This window comes from Dermacentor andersoni, chromosome 7 (genome assembly GCF_023375885.2).
Source record: "Dermacentor andersoni chromosome 7, qqDerAnde1_hic_scaffold, whole genome shotgun sequence".
Taxonomy (NCBI): Eukaryota; Metazoa; Arthropoda; class Arachnida; order Ixodida; family Ixodidae; genus Dermacentor; species Dermacentor andersoni.
In genome coordinates this window covers 97799619-97826732 of record NC_092820.1, presented here as the reverse complement: position 1 = coordinate 97826732, position 27114 = coordinate 97799619, and the positions used below count along the sequence as shown (strand labels likewise).

At 42.4% G+C, this 27114-nt stretch overlaps 1 protein-coding gene across 2 annotated transcripts; it reads right to left on the bottom strand.

Moving 5' to 3' along the window:
* Positions 1-655: 655 nt before the first annotated feature.
* Positions 656-25904, bottom strand: LOC129385435 (uncharacterized). 2 transcript variants are annotated; one of them, XM_055072062.1, is made up of 5 exons: positions 25795-25904; positions 14741-14877; positions 14612-14679; positions 13966-14052; positions 656-1067 (listed from the first exon to the last, which is right to left on the bottom strand). In XM_055072062.1, the coding sequence occupies exons 1-5, from the start codon at positions 25897-25899 to the stop codon at positions 865-867; spliced, it is 600 nt and encodes a 199-aa protein (XP_054928037.1). In that variant the 5' UTR covers positions 25900-25904; the 3' UTR covers positions 656-864. The 2 variants fall into 2 exon arrangements, 1 of the variants encoding a protein (XP_054928037.1); XR_011895483.1 differs by lacking the exon at positions 25795-25904 and having other exon boundaries at positions 656-1063; positions 14612-15107.
* Positions 25905-27114: the final 1210 nt, after the last annotated feature.

The window sequence follows — 27114 nt, the reverse complement described above, 5'->3', positions numbered from 1 at the left end:
AACTGCGACATAAAACAGGACGTCCCAGCACCTTTGATAGGCTTTTATTTTTTTTGGCGGAGTTATATTTTTGGTTTCAATATTTCAAGAGACCACATATCGTTTGACGGAAATGAAATCCACCTTTTTGAGCCCCTGCAAAATGAAATTTAAGGAAGGTGTACGTTTCTCAAGGAATACATCACGTGTCGATTCACAACCATAGAGCCCTGCTCTCTTCATCTGACACCATAACCATAACTGTGCTAAACCTTCTAGAAATAATTTTTTCCTTTTGTATCTATTTCAGAGCCCTTTTTCGCAAGAAGTATTTCTAGGCAAAACAATTCTTTACTACAGAATAAATTTAGGTGGCTAAGCGTTTTCTAAAACAGTCTAGGTTGCACTTCGGTTTCGAGCAAACCTCAGTCCAACACAAACGTCTCATTTAGATTTGGTGCGAAAATTCTACGCCTTGTTTGGCATTGAATTTTTTCAAAATATATTGGGAGCACTGTGTATTGTCTCGAAAGACAACAAATATGGTGTAGCAAAACTCTAGGGGGGGGTTAACATAAAACCGTGGCGTGGTAAAACCTCCTCTATGTAACTCAAAAAATCCAATTCTACACTTCGCTAACTGAGGGGCCAAACATATTGACAATCAATCTGTGGTGCTTCGTACAGAGGGAAGAGAGCGAGGCTCTTCATTATAAAAAAAGATTTTTGCCGTCCCGTATACAAATATTTATATTTCTTGCCTCTCAAAGCACATATATAAACGTCCTTTCATGTTTCCCAAATTCACCTGTGTTTTTGCATTTTTTACAGTTGCATATGTGAGTAGTTTCCTGGCAGCGACTCTCTCGTGACTACACGAGAGAGTCAATGAACTCCAGCTTTGCAACGTTCTTGTTCCTGCTCATATGGCTGCGATTTTCCACGTTGCGCTAGTATATGCTGGCAGCTTGGGTCGTAGATAAAAATTCCATGCTTCTCGTACTTCTGGAACCATGTCAGACAATTCTTCTGCGGAGGCTTTGTGATGAAGGCATTCCTAATTCTCAGGTCGTATCTGCGAAGTCTGCCTAGAAAAGGATCAAAATTGTCTTAACGTTGACCAAGCCAACTGACAAAACTGCTAATCTTTCACATTATCTTAAAGAGCGCAGCTGCTCAAACTAGATTCATTTACTAGATTTTATGTGCTAAATTTCAAAACCAATATTCTATTTCAGTGTTTGAGCAATATATTGGCATATGCTTTTGTTCATATAAATGGGTTAATCATTCACTGAAGACGACAACTTCTGAATGAACTACTCAAACCATCGTTTTTTCTTTCAGTGGTCTCCATGAGCTTTGTCTCGTAGCGACCACCTAAATTCTACGTAGATGTACTACGTACGCTTATTTATTCTTCGTACCCAATCGTCTTTTGACAGACTAACCGCATTGTTAAAATTTTATGAATTACGTTTAAATACTTCAAACGGAACAATGTTTATTTTATCAAATACTCAGGGCACTTATGACAGCAAAACTCGATGCAGGATCTCAAACGCGTTCTGTAGGGTGCAGCTTCTAAAACAAAGAGGGTTACTTTCAATAGTAAAAGTAAACCTTATACAGGCGTACTTTCCATTTGGATGGCAAATATAAAAGTCTAGTAGCCATCATTCTTTGTTTAGGAGGTCTACTTTTTATTTATACGTGTTATCAATTATTTCAGCAGGTGACATTAAAGAGCTTTGGCGTGGCTTTCCCAGACGCTTGGTGTGCTACTATAACACTTTATCCAGACGGATACGTCACAATTCACAATGATGCAGCCGCACAAGTGTATTCTACTGATTATTTGGCTCAATAGCGATTGTAACTTTAAATGTAAAGGTGACCTCACTTCTGATGGCAGCCAATTTCTTGTACTTTAAATCTACTGCACGATCTGATTAGTGAAACTTTGCTACAAGCTTCTGGCCTATCATGTTACACTGTCCGCATGTGGTTCCCAATTTCCTAAATGCCCGCTGGCCTATTTTTATATCTTTGCTGATTTCACCACCAGAGCTGTACATCGTACACCTCTCCTTGTCCTTTTTTAGTTTTCCCCACCTGGCAATTTAATAATATATTACATAAGCATCTCGAATAACAACATGCTAATAAACCATTCATAGTGTTTCAATTATTTATAAATATACTGTAAAAATATTCACCATATATTGAATGTGAGGAAAAGAGTATTGTATTTTGGTCAGAAGCAAAAGAAAGAATGCGAGAGAAGAATACCAATATAGACATAATTTTTATTGCCTCTTTGCCTGCCACCACGTGGTAATTTATATTTTTAGCCACTGAAAAGTGTGTTTTCTCAAAATATATCTAAAACATCCATGATATGTTCTTGAAGGACAAACGAACTTTTCTAACATACGCATAGGTCCAATGTACTTCAGAAACTTCGCCTACATTGGTCGAATAATATGCATAGCATAGTAAATGTCATGTCACCATTTATGACATTCTTCCGCGTAGCCTACACACAAAAACTAGCTAATTGATAGCAGTTGGTGAGTGTTATAAAAATGAACGTGTGCGAGCCATAGTACTGGTACCATCTTATCTCCGATTTCGACGTTGCTTAGATGAAACCGTCATGCAGCTAAAATAAAAGTGCAACGACGTCATCTTGACACGATCTTGGGCCCCATAACGTAAAACTATTCCAAGACGTCTTTATTCAAGTTTCTGACGCCAAATTTGCGTAACCGCCGACGCAAGCATCGGGTGGCGACCAGCAACGTTGCCTCAACAGCCCAATTAAACGGTCTCCTAGATTATTGGAGGTGACTTTTCTTTGCTTTCAGAATAAAGAATATTGCCTACATGGAGCGGTTTTTCGTTTGTAATTGGCTACCAGAAGGCGAGGATCACGATCAAGTGGAGGGGGTTTCGATGGGGCCGAGCCAGCGCACTGAAAATAGATAACCGGATGAAGAGGGCACTGTCGGCGTCTACGAATGGTCCGCTGTTCGTTACTTAGGAAGGTTTAGAATGCCGCTAAAACGGATCCTCAGCATAGTTGGCAGAGCGAGGCCGCAAACGGTCCGAAAGTGCTCTAAGACATTACATCGCCGCGCAAGAAGTTTTTTATACGCAAATGAATCCAAGCTTTCCGACAGTTGTGAGTAGCCAGTGCGTGATCAATCGGCAGCAGTCATCTTTTATTCTTTTCGGAACGGGGCAGCCTGCGGCTATTCAGAAAAAAAATTGTTTTGTTCGGCATATTAATGCATCCTTAACGCGCACACGTCACTTTGATGTGTTGAGTTTTGGTCGTTTTTTGATGCCACGTGACAGGCACGTGAAGTGGGTGTAGCAGGAAAACTATTGACTAATAGCAGAGGGCTAATGGCTAAAAGGCGTCTGATCAGAAATAGCCATTTTTTCTTTGGTTCAGTTAAATCATGCATAATCAGTATGTACACATCATATGAGATGGGGAGCACTTGTGGTTTTCGTGACGTCACGTAACAGACAGGCCAAATGAGGTTGGCCCAAAAAATGTTTTTCACCTATAGCGGAGGGTGGATTGCAGACTTGGAACAGGACAGCTTGGAATAGCTTTACATTATAGCGCCCCTTTTGCAGCAATATAACCCATGAAATATTACAGGATATTTTTGGAAACTGAAAAATAAGGTTGGTTGGGCATATTTTTACATCTCAAATTTTTGAGGTTCTTTCTACAAATTATGCTTTCGATCATTGAGTAGTGGGGTCGATTGTGATATTTGGATTCATATGTCTAAAAACGCAAGATAACAAATGCGACAGGTCGGTTCCTCAAGATCAAAGGAAACATTCGCACCCAAACGCTTCAATGATGAAGGGTGTTATATACCTTATTTAGTTGGAATGGTCACACACGTAATTTACGGCTTGCAGTACTGCATGGCAGGCAGGTTCACTGAAACAAAACCTCCATTTAACATGAAGTCATGAAATACTCAGTGAAATATTCCGTAATATTTTGTGGAACCTTTGAGAGAATATGCGGCTGCAGCCAACCTTACTGCGTCGATGTTCACAGCATGACTCGTGGCATAACGCAAGAGCTACGAGAACTAAAGCTGTGAATCGTCAACTATTGCTTTGCGCTCCCTTGTGTTCAAAAACGTTGCTTCTTTAGCAGGATCTTCATCACTGCTGACTTCATTGACATCGGCATCCCTCCTATCCCATCATGGCTTTGAAGACACCGTCCGTTGTCACTATGTTGTCGTCGTCGACTGGGACATATTCGGCGTCCGTAGCACCCGTTGACACGAAATGACAAGCCGGGCACTAGCTGAACGAGTTCTGGGTCAGCTCAGCAGGACAACTTTTGACATCGGCATGGTCGTCAAATGCGTGGCCAGCGCTGCCGATACATGGCGCATCGTGGGGACATATTCTGGGTCGATCACCTTAGGCGAGACTGTTACCTCAGGCATGGTGCTCGCGGCGATTGGCTGGTTGAGCAGAACCGGACGAGCTGATTCGCTGGTTGAGCACTACATAACGCGAAGGCGATAGTATCGCCGACAGTGCTCGTCCCAGAATACCTCCCTTGGAGAAGTCTGCGGAGAGTAGTAGTGTCTGTGCTACGTGGCTTTTGTTGTAAAGAAACAACTCAGCTGTTGAGAATGTTTAAACTTCGTTGTACAGGCAAATTTATTGTAATATTCTGCGTTGTAGTGACAGTTACATATAAATGATAGCAATGAGGCACGGGTATCCTGAATCATTCCTTGTACTGATCAATTAGCCACAGAGGCGTTCGAATTAGATGCCTTCAAATGCACTCTTCTTTTTTTTTGAAGTCAACTACGTTTTTACGAGACGAAAATACTAAGTTTGAGAAAAGTTACAGCGTAGACAACAACAACGCTTCCGTTGCAATCCTGTGCGTGTGTATCTTGTAAAACTAGTTGCCATACTATGATGTTTTACTAGTATTGTAAACTAATCTAATGCCGGCTAAAGCAGCGTTACATTGCAAGTTTTTAAGCCGAGTCATAATGTAGATATGCGGTTGATTGCGAACGGTAATTGTGTTACCTGTGATTTGGGTATTTTTGGCTAGCAGTAGTAGCAAAATGTTTGTTACGACTATGGGTAACAGACCATTTAAACAACTTCAATACAACTTTTCTGGAAAGGAGATAAAATATTTGCTACCAATTACAAACTTGAATTACGGCTGGCAGTTATTCAATAACGGCCTACCCTATCTAAGTTGCACAGTGCTGTACGGGAACACGCTGGAAGTAATGAACAGTTGTTAAACAAAACGCAAATACGTTGTTCAACTACTGCTGACTAAAGAAAGCCAGGGTTACACAAAAACATAAAAAATGCTGCGGCTGTCATTATTTTAAATCTTAAAAGATTTATATTGTAAAGCGTAGTTAACACAATTTATAACAACGTCGTAGCGATTTAACTGAATCAGTAAAAATGTAATTTATTCGCATGTCAGCCAAGAACATTGCAGAAGCATCTAATTTTTCTTGCCCATCCTCTCGTCCTGCCTGAAATGATCTGTCGAATGAACTACAACGCGTTTTGGGCACGTAATACTATTAATATGCACAATGTCATTATTACTAGTAATAGTATTATATGCGAAAAAACACATGCACATACAGAGAGGGAAATAGGGAAGAAGCCGGCTGGCAACAGCCACCTAGAGGGACACGAAGCTATCCTACTACTCAGGAAGAAGGGATAGCAGTGACGCAGCTATAATGCGCAACAAATACTAGATTGCCTAATAAGCGATTGCAGCTGTGTAGTTTTAGCACCTACTGTACTGGAATCGGCAACCCCTAAGGATCTGTCGAGTCATTGCAACTCCAGGAAGAGACGCAACACGTCGTATGACCTTGCTTTTGTCCTAAAATATTGTATCAGCAAACAACTGCGTCTACCTGTTGAGATTTCCTACAGCCTTCATTGATACGTGCAGTGCGACAACGCAGGGCAGTGTGATCTTCACTACTTTTTCATAGGGCGTGGCTCGACGGAAACTGGTACCGCCGGAAACATTGGCGGCAGTTTGCGCCAGTGATTGCATGCGGTACATCGCATGGTTTAATGCTACCGTTGTCGCGAAACTATCGATGGATTTCAGATTCATATTGATGGTTTCGCATTTTGTATTCTACCTATCTTTGTAAAATGATTTCCGTGAATGCTCGTATATTCTCCCGGCAATGTTTGGCGAATTGCCAGATTCTCTTTGACTCTTGTTGTCCAGGTAAACTGTCCCAATGTTTCACAGTATTGGCTTTCATTTTCTTGTCACGCTGCTCCAAGCTTCTTCCCCCCAAATGGTGTTGGCACTTTCAACTTTTCATCAAAAAGTTCGTCATAACCACCCGCCTACACATCGTCAACGATTTCTCTTGATGACATGTGAAATAATGTTGTTCTTTATTTGGACGGAGTTTTGCGTTACTGCCTTCGCATCTACTCTCAAACTTCGACCCGCGCGCACAAGGGGAACAATGATGTCGTAATTTTTGTACGCGTTATTCGCCTCCAAAACGGCACAAGAAACAACGAATAAATGCTTACGCTAACCGCTTTCTACACGCATCAAAGCAGAATTACCATTTCACAAAACATTTGTGTAGAGCACTTGTTTCTGCCCGACAAAAGGTCTTTATATATACAAAAACTCTTCGGAAGTTAATGGCCATACTCGCACTGCTGGCTGCGGCTTCCCCGCGGGCGTGCACAATATCATCATCATCAGCAGCAGCAACAGCCTATTTTATTTACACGGCAAGACGAATGCCTCTTTCTGCGATATCGAATTGCAAGCCTCTTCCGCGAACCAAGTCCAGCAAGCGCACGCGAATTTTCTAATTCCATCGCCCCACCTTGTCTTCTGCCGTCCTTGACTGCGCTTCCCTTCTCTTGGCACCCATTCTGTAACCGCACTGTTCCACCGGTTATCTAACCTACGCAAGACATGACCTGCCGAGCTCAATTTTCTTAAGTTAAAGTCAATTACAGTATCGGCTATACCCGCTCCTCTCTGATCAAAACCACTCTCTTTCTCTCTCTGAATGTTATGCGTAGCATTCTTTCTTCCATCGCTCTTTGCGCGGTTTTTAAGTTGTTCTCAAGCTTCTTTGTCAGCCCATGTTTCGGCCTGATATGTGAGTGCCGGTAAAATACACTGATTATACGCATATCTTTTCAAAGATAATGGTAAGATTCCAGTCCGGAGCTGACAATGTCTGCCGTATGTGGTGGAACTCATGTTGTGTAAATTTCCTTCTCTTGATGCCCGTTCTCTGTGAGTAATGGCCCTAGGAGAACGCAATGCTTCACAGCCTCTAGAGGCTGACTGGCGATACTAAACTCTTGTTCCGTTGCCCAGCTATTCATCATTACCTTTCTCTTCTGCATATTAACCTTCAACCCCACTCTTACACTCTCTCTGTCCAGGTCCTCAATCATTTGTTGTAAGTCGTCTCCAGTGTAGGCGAACACGACAATACCATCTGCAAACAGAAGGTTGCTGAGATATTCGCTGTTGCTCCTTACTCTTAAGCCTGCCCAGTTTAATATCTTGAATACTTCTTTCAAGCACGCATCGAATAGCATTGGAGAGATTTTGTCTCCGTATGTAACCCCATTCTTTATGAGAATCTTTCTACTTTTCTTGTGGAGAATTAAGGTGGCTGTGGGATCTTTGTAGACATTTTCCAAGATGTTTACGTAATTGGCCTGTACTCCATGATTACACATCACCTCTATGACTGCTGGTATCACTACTGAATCAAATACATTTTCGTAATCTCTAAAGCCATATAAAGTGGCTGATTGAACTCTGCAGGTTTGTCGATAACCTGATTAATGACATGCATATGTTCAATTGTAGAGTATTCCTTCCTGTAGCCAGCTTGTTCCCTTGTTTGACTAAAGTCCAGTGTTGCCCTTATTCTATTGGAAATTATCTTGGTGAATACATTACATATTACCTGGAGTAAGCTAATGTGCCTATAATTGTTCAATTCTTTAACGTCTCTCTTTTTGTTTCTTTGAATAATATTTGCATTGTTACAGTTACCTGGTACCTGAAGTTGATAGACACTTCATATAGAGAGCCGACAGTTTTTGAAGCATGAATGTCTCCTCCATATTTTGTTAAATATACTGTTTTTTTCATCTTCTGCAGCCACTTTTCCCCGTTTCATGTCTTGCAAGACATTTCTAGCCCCATCGCAGAATATATAGGGAATTTCTGCAACCTGTTCATTACTTGCTCGAATGGAGTTATCGTCGCTTCTCTGGGTACTCTACAGGTCAGTATAGACTTCTAGCGCTGCTTTTACTGTACCGTCAATATTGCTGAATATATTATCGTACTAAGCTCTAGTGCATATGCAAAAGGTCTCTGGCATTGTGTTTTTTTTTTCTTTCCGGAAGTGTCCTTATGTGGTTCGACAATAACGAGGGCTCACTGAGAACTTCGGATAGCTTCGTCTAAGAGATAAATAAATGATTTCTTGATTACATTTCGTAAAAGAAAGGGCTGAGCAGACACTTTCTTGACAAGTGCAGCAACCCGGAGAGACGAGCACTGCCTAGATTGAGGAAATCCTGAAGTTCTGCGGAGTTGCGAACTCGGGTATGCCGGACGAGGACAAGGTTGGACACCTACTTAAAGAATTGCCGAAGCGGTCTACAAATTTTTTTTATCTGCTAGGAAGACCTCACTACCCCTTCCGACTTATTACGGCACTGTCGTACCTTCACGATTCCTAAAACACGCCATGTTCTTCCCAAGTTTGATCGACTGAAAAATGTGAACAACGCCGCATGCATGGACGTATTTGCCTCTAACGACCGTTATTGTATTATTACGGCGAGTTAACTGAAATGAGATGGCTCATTTTCAAGGACCAGATGCCAAATGCGTGTGTCAGCAATGCTCCGTGGATAAGCGCTATTGTGAGGAATCTGGCCTGGCCACAATATGCCTAGAGGGGCCATCCAGTTTAGGATAACACCAATGCCCAGGGCCTATGGTCCAGCCACCTCCTACGATTTTTGAACGCCGACATGACAGACAGCCGCGACGTGAGTGTGTCGCCAGCATCACACCTTACAGGTTTGGGCCCAACTTCAATGAAACTTGCAGGTGACTTGTTTTCTACAGCTGCGAGGCTCAGGGACACATCACAAAGTACGATCGTGCGCTTGTTTCTATACAGTTTATTCTTTCTATCTCTCTCTCTCTCTCTCGGCAATACGACAGAAGTCGTAAGCCGTTTATTCAGCCGAGCACAAGTGATTGCTCACGAAGTTACAGACATGCTAAAGAAGGGTGTCATCTATGAGTCCAATAGTCCGTGGGCGGTTCCAATTATATTGGTCAAGACGAAAGACTGTTCATGGCGATTCTGCATCGAATGCAAGTGCCTAAACGCAATCACAATGAAGTACGTGTATCCTATCGCACATATAGATGACGTCATTGACTGTTTATATTCTGCTTCGTACTTCTCGTCTGTCGATCTGCGCTCAGGCTACTGGAAGATTCCTATGCACCCCCCAGAGAAGGAGAAAACTGGATTCAAGATGCCGGAAGAACTCTTCGAGTTTGAGGTAATCCCTTTCGGTTCATTTAATGTTCCGCCAACATTTTAACAATTTGTGGACCCGATTATGCGGAGTTCGATGGGAATAATGGAGGGGTTATATGAACGGCGTTGTCATTAAAAGAAAGATATTTCACATGCACAGCCAACGAATGGAAGTTGTCGTTCACAACATATGGCAAGCTAGATTGATTTAAACGTGGAAAAGAAGTGCCACTGGAGCGAGCGTCAAACAGATCTTTTGGCCGGTTTGCAGCCGTTTGTGACTATCATCAGCCAAATAAGACAAAATACTTCCGATGTTTCATAGGATTCCACAGTTACATGGGAAGCGTCAGCAACAGCATGATTCTTTAACAAGACCTATTCTTGCGCCTCTCGGTAATGAGCACTGGGCTCACCTTTCATTATGGTTGACGGTTTATTGTACCAGGCGAATTATTCGGCTGACGGCACTCCACTTCTCGTCGTGGTTCCTCAGGCATTGAGACCTATGATCCTTCATGCCGTGCACAATGGCATCACGTCAGGCCACTTTGGCTTTGCCCGGGCGATCCGCCTACTGCACCAGCGTTTCTATTGGTTCAGGGTCCGGAAAACGGGCAAGCTGTACGTGTCCAGCTTTGCAATGTGCCAACGCCATAAGCAGTTAACGACGCCTTCTGCGAGTGATATGCAGCCAGTTAAGCCACCTGCCTTTTGGGGACGTTGGTGTAAATTTGCTGGGTCCCCTCCCCAAGTCTACTGCCGGACGTCCTTGGATTATCGCGCGTGTGGAATATTTGACGTGGTTTATTCAGACGGTGGCACTTGCTTCGGAGATTTCAATCTTCCCGGTATAAATTGGGGATTGGGCAATGTACTTACACGTCTGCAACATGCAGTTTATATACAGCTTTCTTTGAGTTTGTCCACAAAAATATGCTTCATTAGTTCGTAAGACCCTTCGTGTAATGATGGCACTGGTAATGTGCTTGATCTGTTGTTTTGTGATGCACCAAGCATTGTATCAAATGTACGTGTTTTGCATGGTATAAGCGACCATAATGTTATTGTAGCCGACATTAACTTTCGAAATGTGTGTGTATCAAAAAAACCTCCTATAAATGTGTGTGGATATAGTAGGGCTAACTACGGAGCTCTAAAATTAGCGCTTGAAACTTATTTCCCTACGTTTGACACATTAGCCGACGAATTAAACGTGGGGGACTTATAGGGGGTACACAAAAACATGCTTTTCGAACTGCGAGATGAGTTTGCTCCCGTTATAACTCTGTCTTCCAAACGCGCGAAAGAAACAGCATGGTTTCAACGTCGACTCTGTTTCTTTTTACGAAAAATTAGAATTTATGTGCAGATTGAAACTAAGGAATCGGGTAAGCGTCACATGCAGATAGTTAAAACGTAGCTTTAGAGAGCTCGCTAGATTTGCTAAACGCACGCACTTTACCAACTTGGCGGAGAGATTAGTGGTCGATCGTAAGGAATTTAGGAAATATGTTAAGAGAAACGGTAAGGATTACACTTCGGTTTCACTCTTGCACTGGTCCTACAGAATTGTCAATGACGACTCCAGTAAGGTCAAATTTTTTATTAATTGGTTTTTATCAGTATTTCTGTTTACTCATTCAAATATTAGTGCGGTTAACAGTGTTGGTTTTCCGGTAGAAACCGACGAAATATCTGAGGTTGTGTTTAGTGTGACGGGCATCGAGTGCTTATTACTCTATTTGAAAAAACAAAAGTGTGTGGTTCGGATAATATCCCTGCATAATTCCTTAAAGATTGCTTGGGCATTTTATGTTTGTACTTGTTTCATTTATATCAAAATTGTTTAAATAACAGCATTGTTCCTTGTGATTGGAAACTTGCGCGAGTGGTGCCAATTCATAAGAGTGGACAGATGGACAGAGTTGAGAATTACAGACCAGTATCCTTAAGTAGCATTGTATGTAAGGTTATAGAACATTTTATTTATAGCTGCGTCATGCCTCATCTTGATAACAATAACCTTCTTCATCCCACTCAGCATGGGTTTAGGCAGGGATTTTCGCGTACGAAACAAGTGGTGGCATTCACTCATGAGCTAATCTAAGCCGTCGACAAGAAACAAATTGCTGACTGTATATTTTTGGATTTCAAAAAACCTTTTGACGTCGTTGCGCATAGTCTACTGATCGCTAAAATTGGACGTTACAAATTGAATTACAAAGTGATCGCATGGATTGCTAGTGTCTTCGCTCAAGACAAATGTCTGTGGCTGTCAACGAATGGTCCTCTGAATATTTTCATGTGACCTCTGGTGTACCCCAGGGATCAGCTTTAGGTCCACTTTTATTTTTGTTGTTCATTACTGACATCACTTTGGGCATTACATCACCGGTTGGAATGTTTTCAGATGACTGTACAGCACATAGGGTCATCCGTAGCGAATCTGACCAATAAGCCCTACATCATAATTTGGATTTGATTGCCGCATGGTGTGAAAAATGAAAAATGGCGCTTAGTGTGAAAAAGAGTGTACACGTCACCTTTAGCATGAGGCGCTCATACGACAGTGATCATTACACTATAAATATGGCTACTCTTGAACAAGCAACAGAATATTAATATATAGGTCTATTTCTTTCTTCTGACCTTAGTTGGAACAGTCATGTTAGTCATGTTAGGAACAAGGCTGTCGAAGCATTGGTTTTCTTTTTATTTTTTTTATTTGATACCTAATTTTAGTAGTTTGCCACATAAACTTAGGGAGCGGCTGTATTTCACACATGTGCTCACTACACTGGCGTATGCGTGTGTTTGCTGGGATCGATATACTACACAACTTCTAGATAAACTAGAAAAAGTGCAGAACAGTGCAGTTCGGTTTGTCCTTGGCGAATATGACAGGATCGTTAGCCTGACAGAAAGAAAAAAAGCATTGAATTGGCATCTTCTTGAACACCATCATCTAAATCTCAGATAAAAATTTCTTCTTATCATATACTACTGTAAAACAGGTATAGCTAAGTAATTGTATTTTCAGCCGCCCACATATGTTTCTAAAAGGCAAAATCACAAATAAAAAATACGTGAGATTCCTTTTAATAGTGACGGTTTCCGCTACTCTTTCTTTGTTAGTACTACAAGGGATTCGAATACTCTACCACCTGACACTGTCTGTATTTGTTCAAATTACGATTTCTTCCATGCTTTATGAATGTAATTTTGAGTGTTTGTTTATGTGAGTTGTACCCTCCCTGCTGTAAGGCCTGAATGGCGAAGCAGGTACCCAATAAATAAATAAATAAATAAATAAATAAATAAATAAATAAATAAATAAATAAATGCCTAAATAAATAAATAAATAAATGTCTCGACAATTCTCAAAATGGGGATTATATTTTACCATTTGTTACGTACGCTTTCAATACTGGCCAGGATTAAGTCACAGGTTATGCGCCTTTCTTGCTTCTGTACGCTCGCAACCCTCAGCGCTTCATCGACACCATCCTCCCATGGTCTGCACACCTTAACTCTTCAGTAGGCCAGAGTTTATGTCGTGCCAAAGGAGCCCGGCGACTAGCCATGTTCCAGACTCTCTCCTCTGAGGATCTTGCCAAGTCTCGTTATCACGCCCGACATATTCTAGTCACATCTGCACCTGGGGACTTTCTTGTGCTTTCTACATCTGTACGGAAAAATGAGCTGTACACAAAATTTCTGTCACAATGCACAGGCCCATACGTCATACTGATACGCTTGACTCACTAGACATACGTCACCGCAAGAGCAACTTCGCACAACAGCATTCACGTAAAACGCAAGTCGTGCACGTCGCGTGACTGAAACTGCACCACCTTCTGGCTATGTAACTCGCTCGGAGAGCTTCGTATTCCACACAAGAAACTCATGCTGCACGACATAGCCGAAGGAAGTGAATGTAGAAGTTAGCGAGAGGGAGCTTGCCGTTGTGTGTTGGCCTTGCATGACCGTCCCATCCCTTGCACAACGCCAGCCACCTATGATATTGTTACGTGTAGAAAGACACAGACAAAAGAGGCTATTTACAGACTATTTACACTAGAATGTCGGCCTGGCGCTCTGGCTCCATTCTAGTGTAAATAGTCTGTAAATAGCCTCTTTTGTCTGTGTCTTTCTACACAAAACAATATTCTAAGTAAAATCATCCCATCCTTAATAATACCAAGAAAACCTACAATATAATTACGATTGCGCTTCAGTAGGTAGAACTTGCAAACAGAAACGCTTCTGCAAAAGGAGCTGCAGTGGTCTAAAATCATCAGAAAAGGAGCGTTAAATAGGGTAAACGTACCGCAAACATTCGTTGTGCTCATAACCACTGCACAGCTGTTGTCATCGCTCATAAAGAGCAGATCCTCGTGAAACTTGAATGCAGAATCTGAAAGTGAATACATCGTTTGTTGAGAGATGGAATGCGGTAAATACAATGTTAGTTCATTGCTTTACTAATTAGCCAAGCAGAAACTTTATTAGCTATAAAATAGCATCACCTCAAGGGGGCACATTGATGCTATTTTATTGCACTTTACGCTCTAAATATGTGCTTTGAAATCATTCAGAATATGCGAGTGGCAATGCTTTTGTACGTGGAGAAACTCTGGAACAAAAACACCGCAATTTTGGGCGCTCATTTAGTATGATGTCGTCGTTGACCTATAAATATACAGAAGAGGGGGGAGATACGGTAATGTATAGCAAAAAATTTAATAACTGTGATATTATTCCGTGCTATTGACAATTATTGGGCGGTATGGAACAGGATAAATGCAGAAGACACTCATTTGTAGGGTCTAATAAACGAGAACAAGGATTTCGCTAGCGGATGTAAGTATTTGGTGCGTCGAGTCGGAAGCCTCTGTTCGGAGCATTTCTGCTAACTATTGCACCATAAACCAACACGTCAGCTCGCGAAGGTGCATTTCAAATACTGAACACACCTGAAGTTTCCACCTCCATGTACTTTTTTCGGTGCTCATCAAATATTCCTTGAAATGACCTAGATAACCTGCAAATAAATGGAACGCGAATATTAATTCATATATCTTTCATGCTTACGTTATTATTACTTGTGGCCGCGATTGTAGCATGATCGTGTGAAGTTTACGGACATTCCTTCCTTTATATCCACCACGTCCACTAAACACCTTAATTGGGTGGGCCCAGAGGTGCTGTATATCCATATTGGTTCGTTCGTAGAAAATAACTGCAAAAAAAAAAAGAAAATAATTTCCATGAGAGTCATATTGACATGGAAAAATATGGTTGGAATATTTCAATGCAATGCTTTGATAGAAAATAATCCCTGAGGTGCGACCCCTGTCTGAATCTGCGTGACCCACAAAGCTTCACACAATTTGGCGACCGTCAAAGCAGCGTTAGCGCAGTATTATAGTCATTTATGAAGGCAATGGAAGGATTCACGGCTACTCAGCAACCCGCAAATTTCATCCGGGTGAAACACGTGTCGGGGAAAACTGAACAAATCAAATCAACTTGCAATTACATTTCGGTTTTTGTGCCGTAGGCTTGTGCCGAAATTTGATTGTTATCGAACATATTAAACAAGAGGGCTATATTCTCGGGGCGCAAAAGTTTCCTAAATTTCATCATCATCATCATCATCATCATCAGCCTAGTTACGCCCACTGCAGGGCAAAGGCCTCTCCCATACTTCTCCAACTACCCCGGTCATGTACTAATTGTGGCCATGTTGTCCCTGCAAACGTCTTAATGTCATCCGCCCACCTAACTTTCTGCCGCCCCCTACTACGCTTCCCTTACCTTGGAATCCAGTCCGTAACCCTTAATGACCATCGGTTATCTTCCCTCCTCATTACATGTCCGGCCCATGCCCATTTCTTTTTCTTGATTTCAACTAAGATGTCATTTACCCGCGTTTGTTCCCTCACCCAATCTGCTCTTTTTTTATCCCGTAACGTTACGCCTATCATTCGTCTTTCCACAGCTCGTTGCGTCCTCCTCCATTTCAGCAGAACCCTTTTCGTAAGCCTCCAGGTTTCTGCCCCGTAGGTGAGTACTGGTAAGACACAGCTGCTATACACTTTCCTCTTGAGGGTTAGTGGCAACCTGCTGTTCATGATCTGACAATGCCTGCCAAACGCACCCCAGCCCATTCTTATTCTTCTGGTTATTTCAGTCTCATGATCCGGATCCGTGGTCACTACCTGCCCTAAGTAGATGTATTCCCTTACCACTTCCAGTGCCTCGCTATCTATCGTAAACTGCTGTTCTCTCCCGAGACTGTTAAACATTACTTTAGTTTTCTGTAGATTAATTTTCAGACCCACCCTTCTACTTTGCCTGTTCAGGTCAGTGAGCATGCATTGCAAATGGTCTCCTGAGTTATTAAGCAAGGCAATATCATCAGCGAATCGCAAGTTGCTAAGGTATTCTCCATCAACTTTTATCCCGAATTCTTCCCACTCCAGGTCTCTGAATACCTCCTGTAAACATGCTGTGAATAGCATTGGAGATATCGTATCTCCCTGTCTAACGCCTTTCTTTATTGGGATTTTGTTGCTTTCTTTGTGGAGGAATACGGTGGCTGTGGAACCGCTATAGATAGCTTCCAGTATCTTTACATATGGCTCATCTACACCCTGATTCCGTAGTGCCTTCATGACTGCTGAGGTTTCGACTGAATCAAACGCTTTCTCGTAATCAATGAAAGCTATATATAAGGGTTGGTTATATTCTGCACATTTCTCTATCACTTGATTGATAGTGTGAATATGGTCTATTGTTGAGTAGCCTTTACGGAATCCTGCCTGGTCCTTTGGTTGACAGAAGTCTAAGGTGTTCCTGATTCTATTTTCGATTACCTTAGTAAATACTTTGTAGGCAACGGATAGTAAGCTGATCGGTCTATAATTTTTCAAGTCTTTGGCGTCCCCTTTCTTATGGATTAGGATTATGTTAGCGTTCTTCCAAGATTCCGGTACGTTCGAGGTCATGAGGCATTGTGTATATAGGGCGGCCAACCTTTCTAGGACAGTGTTCCCACCATCCTTCAACAAATCTGCTGTTACCTGATCCTCCCCAGCTGCCTTCCCCCTTTGCATAGCTCCCAAGGCCTTCTTTACCTCTTCCGGTGTTACTTGCGGGATTTCAAGTTCCTCTAGACTATTCTCTCTCACCTTATCGTCGTGGGTGTTACTGGTACTGTATATATCTCTACAAAACTCTTCAGCCACTTGAACTATCTCATTCATATTAGTAACGATATTGCTGGCTTTGTCTCTTAACGCACACATCTGATTCTTACCTATTCCTAGTTTCTTCTTTACTGCTTTAGGCTTCCTCCGTTCCTGAGAGCCTGTTCAATTCTATCCATATTATAGTTCCTTATGTCCGCTGTCTTACGCTTGTTGATTAACTTAGAAAGTTCTGCCAGTTCTATTCTAGCTGTAGGGTTAGAGGCTTTCATACATTGGCGTTTCTTGATCAGGTCTTTCGTCTCCTGCGATAGATTACTGGTTTCCTGTTTAACGGCGTTACCACCGACTTCTATTGCGCACTCCTTAATGATGCCCATAAGATTGTCGTTCATTGCTTCAACACTATGGTCCTCTTCCTGGGTTAAAGCCGAATACCTGTTCTGTAGCTTGATCCGGAATTCCTCTAGTTTCCCTCTTACCGCTAACTCATTGATTGGTTTCTTATGTACCAGTTTCTTCCGTTCCCTCCTCAAGTCAAGGCTAATTCGAGTTCTTACCATCCTATGGTCACTGCAGCGCACCTTGCCGAGCACGTCTACATCTTGTATGATGCCAGGGTTCGCGCAGAGTATAAAGTCGATTTCATTTCTAGTCTCACCATTCGCGCTCCTCCACGTCCACTTTCGACTAACCCGCTTGCGGAAAAAGGTATTCATTATCCGCATATTATTCTGTTCTGCAAACTCTACTAATAACTCTCCTCTGCTATTCCTAGAGCCTATGCCATATTCCCCCACTGCCTTGTCTCCGGCCTGCTTCTTGCCTACCCTGGCATTGAAATCGCCCATCAGTATACTGTATTTTGTTTTGACTTTACCTATCGCCGATTCCACGTCTTCATAGAAGCTTTCGACTTCCTGGTCATCATGACTGGATGTAGGGGCGTAGACCTGTACAACCTTCATTTTGTACATCTTAAGTTTCACAACAAGACATGCCACCCTCTCGTTAATGCTATAGAATTCCTGTATGTTACCAGCTGTTTTCTTATTAATCAGGAATCCGACTCCTAGTTCTCGTCTCTCTGCTAAGCCCCGGTACCACAGGACGTGCCCGCTTTTTAGCACTGTATATGCTTCTTTTGGCCTCCTAACTTCACTGAGCCCTATTATATCCCATTTACTGCCCTCTAATTCCTTTAATAGCACTGCTAGACTCGCCTCACTAGATAACGTTCTAGCGTTAAACGTTGCCAGGTTCATATTCCAATGGCGGCCTGTCCGGTAGTGCGTCATGAACACAACCTCCTAAATTTACGAGTCCTCAGACCAGTTTTTGACGTCATATCTTTGTATCACAAAACATTAATCAAATGGACCAGAGCCCATTGATGGCATTTAGTAGGAATCTAGTCCTAGTCAAATTGTCCTGCTTCCAGCACTACATTGCACGAGGGGCATAAGTTTGATCCCTACATTTGTTTTTCCAGCTTTCTTCATGAAGAGCACTATTTACTCTGCCTGAGCGCAGTAAAAGGAGCCGCTTCCTGTGATACGCCGTTGCTTCAAAGCGCCGAGATAAAGCAAAAAGACAGAAGGTTATCGAAGCAATGCCACCCGGCTGTAAAACATGCGCTCGTAACGTCACCGCTTTCGTTGAAATGTGCTCGCAACCGATTGTTTATCACAAAGTAACAATTGAAATATATAGTATATTCCTAGGGGGGGGGGGGGGGGGGCTAGTATTGGAAGGTTCGAATATGAATACGACTAGGTAGTGCGTCATACACATTTGCTATGTATTTAAAAATTAACTATTCGGCATTTCTGAGTATCGAAAGTAAGCAAATATTTCGCAGCACGATGGTAAATTTGTGTTACTGTGTTCCACCTGCCGAACAGTATGTATCGCACAATGCCAGTAGTAAAACAACGACAAACGTTTTCAAAACACCGCAGAGTATAACAGGATAATGCATGCTTTACTTTCGGTTTCGCGGTGGAAGTGTGGCGCAAGTTAGCACTCTTGCAGTTACATCTTGTAGACATGCACAAAAATTCACAAGAAATGAACCTGTGAACAGCCATTTCCTTAGCCACACTGACAGCGCAATGCGTCCGTTATGCGGAGGTTGTAGGTTCCGCTCCCACAGGCAGCAAAATGCCTTTCCTCCACTTTCATTTACCCGTACGTTTTAATTCCTACACACCACACAAGAACTACAACAAAATGATGCGATGCTTTCATTTTCTTAATATGTTAGGGCTTCATATGGTGGTTAACAAAAATCTGGGCCCTGGATTTCCCGTGTTCTCTTCAATTTTTCGACAAACGGTTATGTTAGCTTCTTGTCTGCTTGTAAAGGTTTTTGTTTTTTTATTTAGTCTAGTCACACAGCCGTTTTATGTTTTATTCTGCAATGAGTGAGCTTTTCCCTGTAAAGGGCCCTTTATTGATTCCAAGGCTGAGAAATGCTTTTTCATTTTTCCCCACACATTGTGATATTTTTTCAGCACCAATTTATTTCGCGCTTCTGCAGAGCTAGTGACACAGCACCGGTAATTCCTCGAACGTTTACGTGCTACGAAGGTCTAAAGAAGTCGATTGGCTATTCGTGCAGTTCTTTTATTGAAAAATATAGCCATCCTGCGCTTCAACATGATCGTAATTGTATGCGGTAGTTGGCAGACTATTTGTCACTAAATAGTATGAGCGTGTTACCTAATAAACAAAAATACATGTTCAAGTTCTCGATATATGCGTCGGCGTTACACTATTAAATTTCATTCTTCTATGGTATTTGTTCTTCACTTTAAAAGAGGTCAAGAAAAGCTGTTCCATTACGGCTTCAGGAAAATCTTGGTCCCCTTGGCAATGATGGCGACGAAGCAACACAGGCCAGAAGTTAGTTAGTTAGTTAATTCCGGTTTAATGGCGGAAAAGCGACTAAGGCGATGCTGCGCCAGCCACAAGATATTAGGAGTTAAAATGTTAAAGCAGCGGAAGCTGCGTTTTCTTATAGTCTGTGTAAAAAACCGGTTTCTTCTAGAAAGCTGAACAAGTCAGTGAAGGGCACCAGCGGTTCATCTCCGAGTATTGAGGCGGGGTGTAAAGGTATTTGTAAGTTATAGAGATTCTGTAAAAGCTTTGTCCCTGTGTTTCAATATTTGGACCTGACATAATAATGTCCATTACTGTGAGTGGTTCATGACACTTCTCGCACGTTGGCGGGTTTTCGTTTTGAAGTAGAAAATTGTGTGTCAGGTGTGTATGCCCGATTCGAAGTCTACATAGGATCACCTCATAGAAGCGTTGCTGATGACTGCATGACTTCCATTCGCTGAGCAGGGGTTTTATTGTGTGTAACTTGTTATTTGTGCAAGAGGCCCATTCTAGTTGCCACTTTGATGTCAGGGCCTTATGAATCGCTCGGATACTGTCTTTGTACGGAACTGTTGTTTGCGTTATACCTTTGTGCACTGCCATGAACGCACATCTATCTGCTGCTTTATTCCCTTGTATCCCAACATGGCTTGGGACCCAGCAGAATCGTAAGGTTCTTCGGTATTCATTATAGGCCAACATGTTTAGGATATCACCAAGTAGGGGTTCAGACGCGGAGATAAGGTTTAGAGCTGTGAGTGCGCTTAGCGAGTCAGTATATATGCTGGCAGTCATCTGCTGGTAATTTTTTTTTTACTGCCGTCCATGTCGCAAAAACTTCGGCGGTAAACGCTGAAAAAAAAAATTATTTATCCGAATGCTATTTTGCCAATTTTTCGTTATTATTCTGACACGTACGTATTGTGTTTTAGGGCCGTCAGTGTAAAATTCCATGTAATTTTTATATTTTCCTTGAATAGCTCGGAACTCTTTTATTATGTGTTCTTGTGGAATGTCTTTTTTCTTTAGATGTGTTAGTGTCCAGTCACATAGCTGTGAAAAGTTGTACCATGGTGGCAAACTTAGTGGCCTTTCAGCAACCTGCAGGGCCTCATGAGGAACATCATAAGTCTCACAGTATCCTTCGTGTCGTAAGGTTAGTGGCCGAATCATGTTCGGTTTGCTTGTGTAGTGTATCCGTGATTTCCACTGTGTTACGATGCTGTAGCATATATGTTGTGGTGATGATCGAATTCGTAGTACATAGGAAAGTGTAAGTAGTGCTCTGCGTTGCTGCAAGGAAGGCTCATTGCAGCAACGAGGATGCTACGTACGTGGGACCGGTATATACGTAGTAGACAAGTTCGGTCATATCCCCAGTGCTTGTGCGATAGCACTTTGAGGAGAGTCAATGCTTTATTTGCTTTAATTTTAGTTGTCTTAATGCGGACCAAGAAGTTCAGCTTTGTGTCAAATGTTACGCCTAAAAATTTGTAGTGTTCTTTGACCGGCAAGGTTGTACCCTGCAATGGGAGAACTGGATTGAAGTGTAACCCTCGTTTCTGGGAGAAGAGAACTGTAACAGTCTTGTCTGTTGAAAAACGTAATCCATTTTCGTCAGCCCATTGTGTACGGTTATTTATGGTTATTTGTAGTTGTCTTTCGCAAGTGGGTAGACTTGAGGCGCGGCAAGCCACTTGCAGATGTTCGACATATATTGAGTGCATAACAGAGGATGGTATGATCTTATTAACGGAGTTCATTTTGATTATGAAGAGTGTCGTGCTTAGAATACAACCCTGTGGAACGCCATTTTCCTGTGTAAATGTGCGTGGAAGTAAATGTGCGTGGAAGCCCGGTACCTGCAGCATACGATACGGACGCTCCACCATATCACCACCGCTGCAATTTAAATGAGCCTGACTATCTCGTGGCACCAACATCCTTAAAGGTTGGTGTGCGTTCAAGAGTCTGGGACTCCCGTAGTCGCCGATCACCGGGCAGGGAGCGCGCACGCAATTAATCAGCAGGTATTCGGCGCCAGTACATGTATTCCATCCACAGCCGTGGTGGATGTTCGACTATTTCCCCAAAGCTCTGTTGGGAGGTCGGGCGTCCCGATGAATTTGTATGTCTCCTTAGGGCCTGCGTTCTAGAGGAGAAGCCATATTAACAACCGAACGTCAGGTCTAGGCCCTTCTCTGCACATCAGATAAAAATTGGTGGCTTTCATACAGCACCAGGGGCGCTATAACGCAAAGCTAATTAATTTTTTTATTTTCCGATTCTGCAATCAGCCCTCCCTTATGGGTTAAAAATTTGTTTTGACCACCCTCGATTCACCTGTTTGCAAGGTGACGTCATGACATCAGCGACAGGTACCCAACAAATATGACATGTATACACTGAGTATCACGATTAAAATGAACAAAATAAAAAGAAATGTTTCTGATTCGACGCTTTTCCGAATTAACCTTCTGCTATTCGTCAAATTTTTTCGGGTTGCACCCACTTCCCGTCTGTCACGCGATGTCACATATCCGCGAAAACTCACCGCGTCAAAGGCAAGTGTACGCCTTTAAGATGGATCAATTTGCCGCAAAAAACTGAATTTTTCTGAACAGCCGGAGATTGCTCCATTTGGAAAGGAATAGAAGATGGCTGCCGCCAATCGCTCAGGCACTGGCTACTAGCACCTTCCGGGTAGTATGACTTTATTTGTGTACAAAAAAAAAACGTTTGCGTGGCCGTGTAACGTTTTCAAGCACTTTCGGCACGTTTAATACCTCGTTCTAATAACTTTTGCTGAGGATCCGTTTTAGCGTCATTCTTAAGCTTCCGTTGCATGCCAACAATATTTGAGCAGCCATCGCAAGCTAAGTAAGGGAAAGTGCACCAATTGCAGACGCCAGCACCACCCTCTTCATCCTTATCTGTATTCAGTGCGCTGGCTCGGCACCGTGCAAACCCTCTCTACTTGAGCGTGCGTTTTTCTTATTGTCAGCCAATTAGATAAGAAAAAGGGCTCAATGTAGGCAAAGTTATTTGTTTTCGAAGCAAACAAAAGTGACCGTCTATAAACGAGGAGAGCGTTTGATTGGGCTGTTGAGGCAACGCAATGGGCCCCGCCCGATGCTTGCGTCGGCGGTCAAGTAAATTCGATGCCAGGAGATTGGAATAGAAGCGTATTGTAATAATTTTACGTTATAAGGCCCTATGATTCGAGCCTATATCTTCCGGCGTGCGGCACGGACGCTATACCATTTCAGCCCTGCGGTGGTCGTGAATGACGGCCAGATATAGACTTGCAAAGGTTTCGGGAAACTGTCATAGGCAAAATATCAACACCTTGCACCCGTTAGCACCGGTATATGGACCAGGCATTGTGCACTAAGATTTATTTTAGGCTCTGCCTTTGAGTGAAACTTCAGTTTGAAGACTGCGGTGCAAAACATGGCACGACAAACTTCCAAGTGCGCTCGCCTATTTCAGTTTATGCATGGTAATCACCAGAAAATTCAGTTTTTTCGTGGACCCTCTGGTTCGTATACTTTTCCTCTCGTGTGTCCAGTGTAGATCTTTTTCTGGTGATCGTGTTTCACCATCTAGCGCCGGCTACAAATTTATTATTAGGCGCATGACGCGCCTCCGTGTGTCCGTTGTCGCCGGTTTTATACCAAGAATCTTTTCTAATCAGACGACGTGCATGACGCGAGCCACGGCATACATTCATTAATATTGGAGCATTAGCGATTACGCAGGGATGTACGAAGGCTCGAGTACTTGAACCGAAGAGCAAAGTTGAACTTCCAACCACTGTGCTCACCAATGTCTTCGTGCTTTCAGTGAAACGTTGTTTTCTCGGCACAACTTGGACAGACACAAAGTAGGATTCAGAACTCATGGTTGTGGCTTCCTCTGGTTCTTCATGGTCATTGCAACGTGATATTATAAGGTGCTGACATGCTATAAAACAGTTGCTTCCTCTAAGCAAGTCATAGTCATTGTAATGGTGCAGTTTCCTCCATGTCCCTCGATGACGTTGATTTCGCATTTCCCGCGTCATTAGAAAGCCGAATAAATAAAAATATTAGGTTGAACTAAACTGCCAATTGGGTTTTAGAAAAACAAGATCACTACTGGCAGCACAACTACCCAGCTCGTGTCAGTGAGAAATTGACAGACATGGTCAAATGGCAAGGCGCTGCCTTTTTGGGGGGATGCTACCTCTGATATGACATCTGCACTAGCTGATTTGCTGAGAACATCGGAGACATTTAGCCATATTTTAGCTTCCTCTTTCTAGGTAACTGTAGAGAATGGGATTTTAGTTGTTTTAATGTATCCGAGGGCCCCTAATTCCTCGTTTTAATTGTAATATAGATGAAAGCCAGCTTTCATATCAAGCGGCTTTACAATACCAGCCATCTTTTTGTGTACCCCTCCTAATTACACTATCGCAATTCTTTTACTTTCACGTGCCATGAATGGCTAAACAAAAAACCTTAAGGGATAGTATTGTGCATTCCGCCAGCTGTGCTTGCTGAATATCTTGATAAAGATGCGACTTGAACGATTTATATGGACGACAGAAGTAGTCTTGTTTACAAGTGAAGCTCCATTTTACACCGGCACAAACTTAAAAGCAAGCCACGTGCATTCGAGTGCCTGCTGATGTTTGATTACGTCGAAATATTCTGAGCAATAGCACGAAAGAGGAGAATAAAACGGTGGTTTGCAATGTAGTAGTCGATTGCAAAGGAACAACTTGCGCTACAAAAAATCTGCTCAGATCAATTGGTCATGTTACCAAGACAGTAGCTTGAGCCCTATGTTGGGAAAAGGCACAACGCAGCTATTAGCTTTGTCTGAATAGGATAGCTAGTCCACTGCCATATGGAGGCGATAACCTCTATTAGATGTATGAATCATTGTAAGAACTTGTTACAGTTGTAGTAGGCGAAGTGTACGAGCATTAAAAAGAAGTGCTGATTTTATTTTAGAACTGGAAAAACACATGCTTTTTAGGAACACATTTTCGGATTGCAGTGACGGTGCGAATCCATACAGCAGAAAAACTGCGAGTAAAGAAACAGAACACTATTTTTGGGTGAACTTGTAAAAAGTGACATCAAATTTGATCTGCAGGTCGGGTGCGTCTGCTGTTGATACATTTCTCATTGAACGTTCTAGAATATTCACTTCTGCACGCGCACATTCTAGAATGTACACTACTATTCACGTGAGGCATGCAATGTGATTAGAGACAAGATTTTTTCGCTATCGAATTGGCGACGACATTCCAGAAGGTTCAGGCATGTAGGCGCGTCTTCGGACCCGTTGTTACTGTGGTTAGCCGCTGAAAAGCGGTCCTCGGAATAGGAGAAACAATGTGGGCGTGCCAATAGCTAATCGTTTCTAACTCATCCAAGCAACTTTCTTTAAATCTGCCAATTTTAAGGCTTCTGACAATTGCAGAGTATTTAGCGTTTGAGTGACTCATTTTGACTATCGCTATTATGCTTGCCCAATGGGAAACGGCTTGGGGCACTCATTTTAAGCGACATGATTGCATATGCATTGGCCATTAATGTTTGATATTATCATGACTACTTGATGCGTTGCAGATGAGGTTCCTTTTCCTTTTTATGTTGGATTGCATAAAATGATAATATTTCTGGAAAATAAGTAGGTCTGCGAGCCTTCACGCCCCTGTATTTCTCAGTTTTGCGAATATATCCAGATATAGCGTGGTGTCGTTTTGCTGCTTAATTAGGGATATTAGCTGGCGAATATTGGCCCGCAAACCTACTTATCGTTCAGGTGCCCTAAAATTGGCAGAGTTCGAAAAGTACCACAGATGAGTTATAAACTAATAGATATTGACACGCCACCATTGTTTATCCTACTCCTAAATGGGCATAGTTCTTCGGGTATATTCATGTGGGGAGTGTTTCCGGAATTACATTGATAATATTGGTGGAAGAACTTGTAGATTATTGTTTAAACAGAGATATTTAGATTGGAACGCATGTGTGCTTTCAGAGTAAACAAATTACCTTTCTGATGCTGGCGGCCCTTCTTCCACATCCCCAGCAGTTGCATTTTAGCACAGAGAAACAAGCGACGCATAGAAGAGCTCTAAAAAGCAGCTTTCCCGCCATGTCTTTCCTATGACAACAACCCGCTGGATGACGCTGAACATAACACTCCCGCAACCTAAGCTTAAGAATAAGAGCTTTGTACAAGACAATGAGCATGAAAGTTGGCAAGAGCACTCACCGGTGAACAGCGCCGCAATGACTTTTCATACTGTAGCTGCTTACGTGTTGGCATGCGATTCTTTATTTGACACTGATAAAATGCAGCTACAGGTGCTTTAAAACGCTGTATGCATGGGTTCTGATTTTTGAGGGGGAATGCTAAACCTAATTGAGGCACTAATTCTCAAAAATGTTCTCCAATTGACTCTCGCACTTCACCTACGCACGCTAAGGCTAGCCTTGCGACACTTGCTGTTGGGGATATAGATTGAGTACTATCTGATACGCCTCGTCTGATTTTTACATTACAATCATCATTGTCAGCCTATCTATGTCCACTACAGGACACAGGTCTCTCCCTGCGATCTCCTATTACGCGTCAACGGATTCCAACTAGCGCCCGCGAATTTCGTAATTGCCCCACCTAGTCTTCTGGTGTCCTCGACTAGGCTTGTTTTCTCTTGGTACCCATTCTCTAACCCTAATAGTCCTACAGTTATCCAACCTGCGCATTACATGACCTGCCCAGCTCCATTTTTGTTTCCTAAATTCAACTAGAATATCGTGGTTACACAGACAAAAACAGGAATAAAACGAAACAACCCGACCTGTCGCCGGACATGGGGTGGGTATTCCGCGCTTTTCTTAGTTTCGATAGCAGAAAATATAGTAAAGAAAATCAAGCAAGGAAGCCAACGACCAGCAGACTTCGCTGCCAGTGACGAGAAGCAATTCACTGAGATGCCTTATTGCACAACATTTCACACAACTTCAAGAAGCTTGGCAATAAAGTAAATCTTAAAGCTGTTGTCCTTCTGCTCAGGAGAAATTACCAGTATTATGCATATGTGCGAATACTCATGCGGCATGGCGAAATATTTGCACTACTAAGCATAAGAGGTGGTTTGTAGCATGCGCACTGAGTGTGGTTCACATGGTTCCCCTGACTGGCGAAAAGAAATAAGTTGGCTTGTTGTTTAGATGAGTCATTGAAAGATGTTTAGATGAGTCATTGAAAGTGTGTTGTTACAATGTCCCCACAGCTGTTTAAGGGCATCTTCACATTCGCTGTAGAGACTTAACATGCTTAATATGATAAATATGATAAATGTTTGA

Excerpts from the sequence above, each read along its gene's own strand:
- LOC129385435 (XM_055072062.1), bottom strand. The coding sequence starts at position 25,899 with ATGGCGGGAAAGCTGCTTTTTAGAGCTCTTCTATGCGTCGCTTGTTTC. Across the intron at positions 14,680-14,740 it reads TGCTACAATCGCGGCCACAA|GTTATCTAGGTCATTTCAAG; the intron begins GTAATAATAACG and ends ATTTATTTGCAG. Across the intron at positions 1,068-13,965 it reads GAGCACAACGAATGTTTGCG|GCAGACTTCGCAGATACGAC; the intron begins GTACGTTTACCC and ends ATCCTTTTCTAG.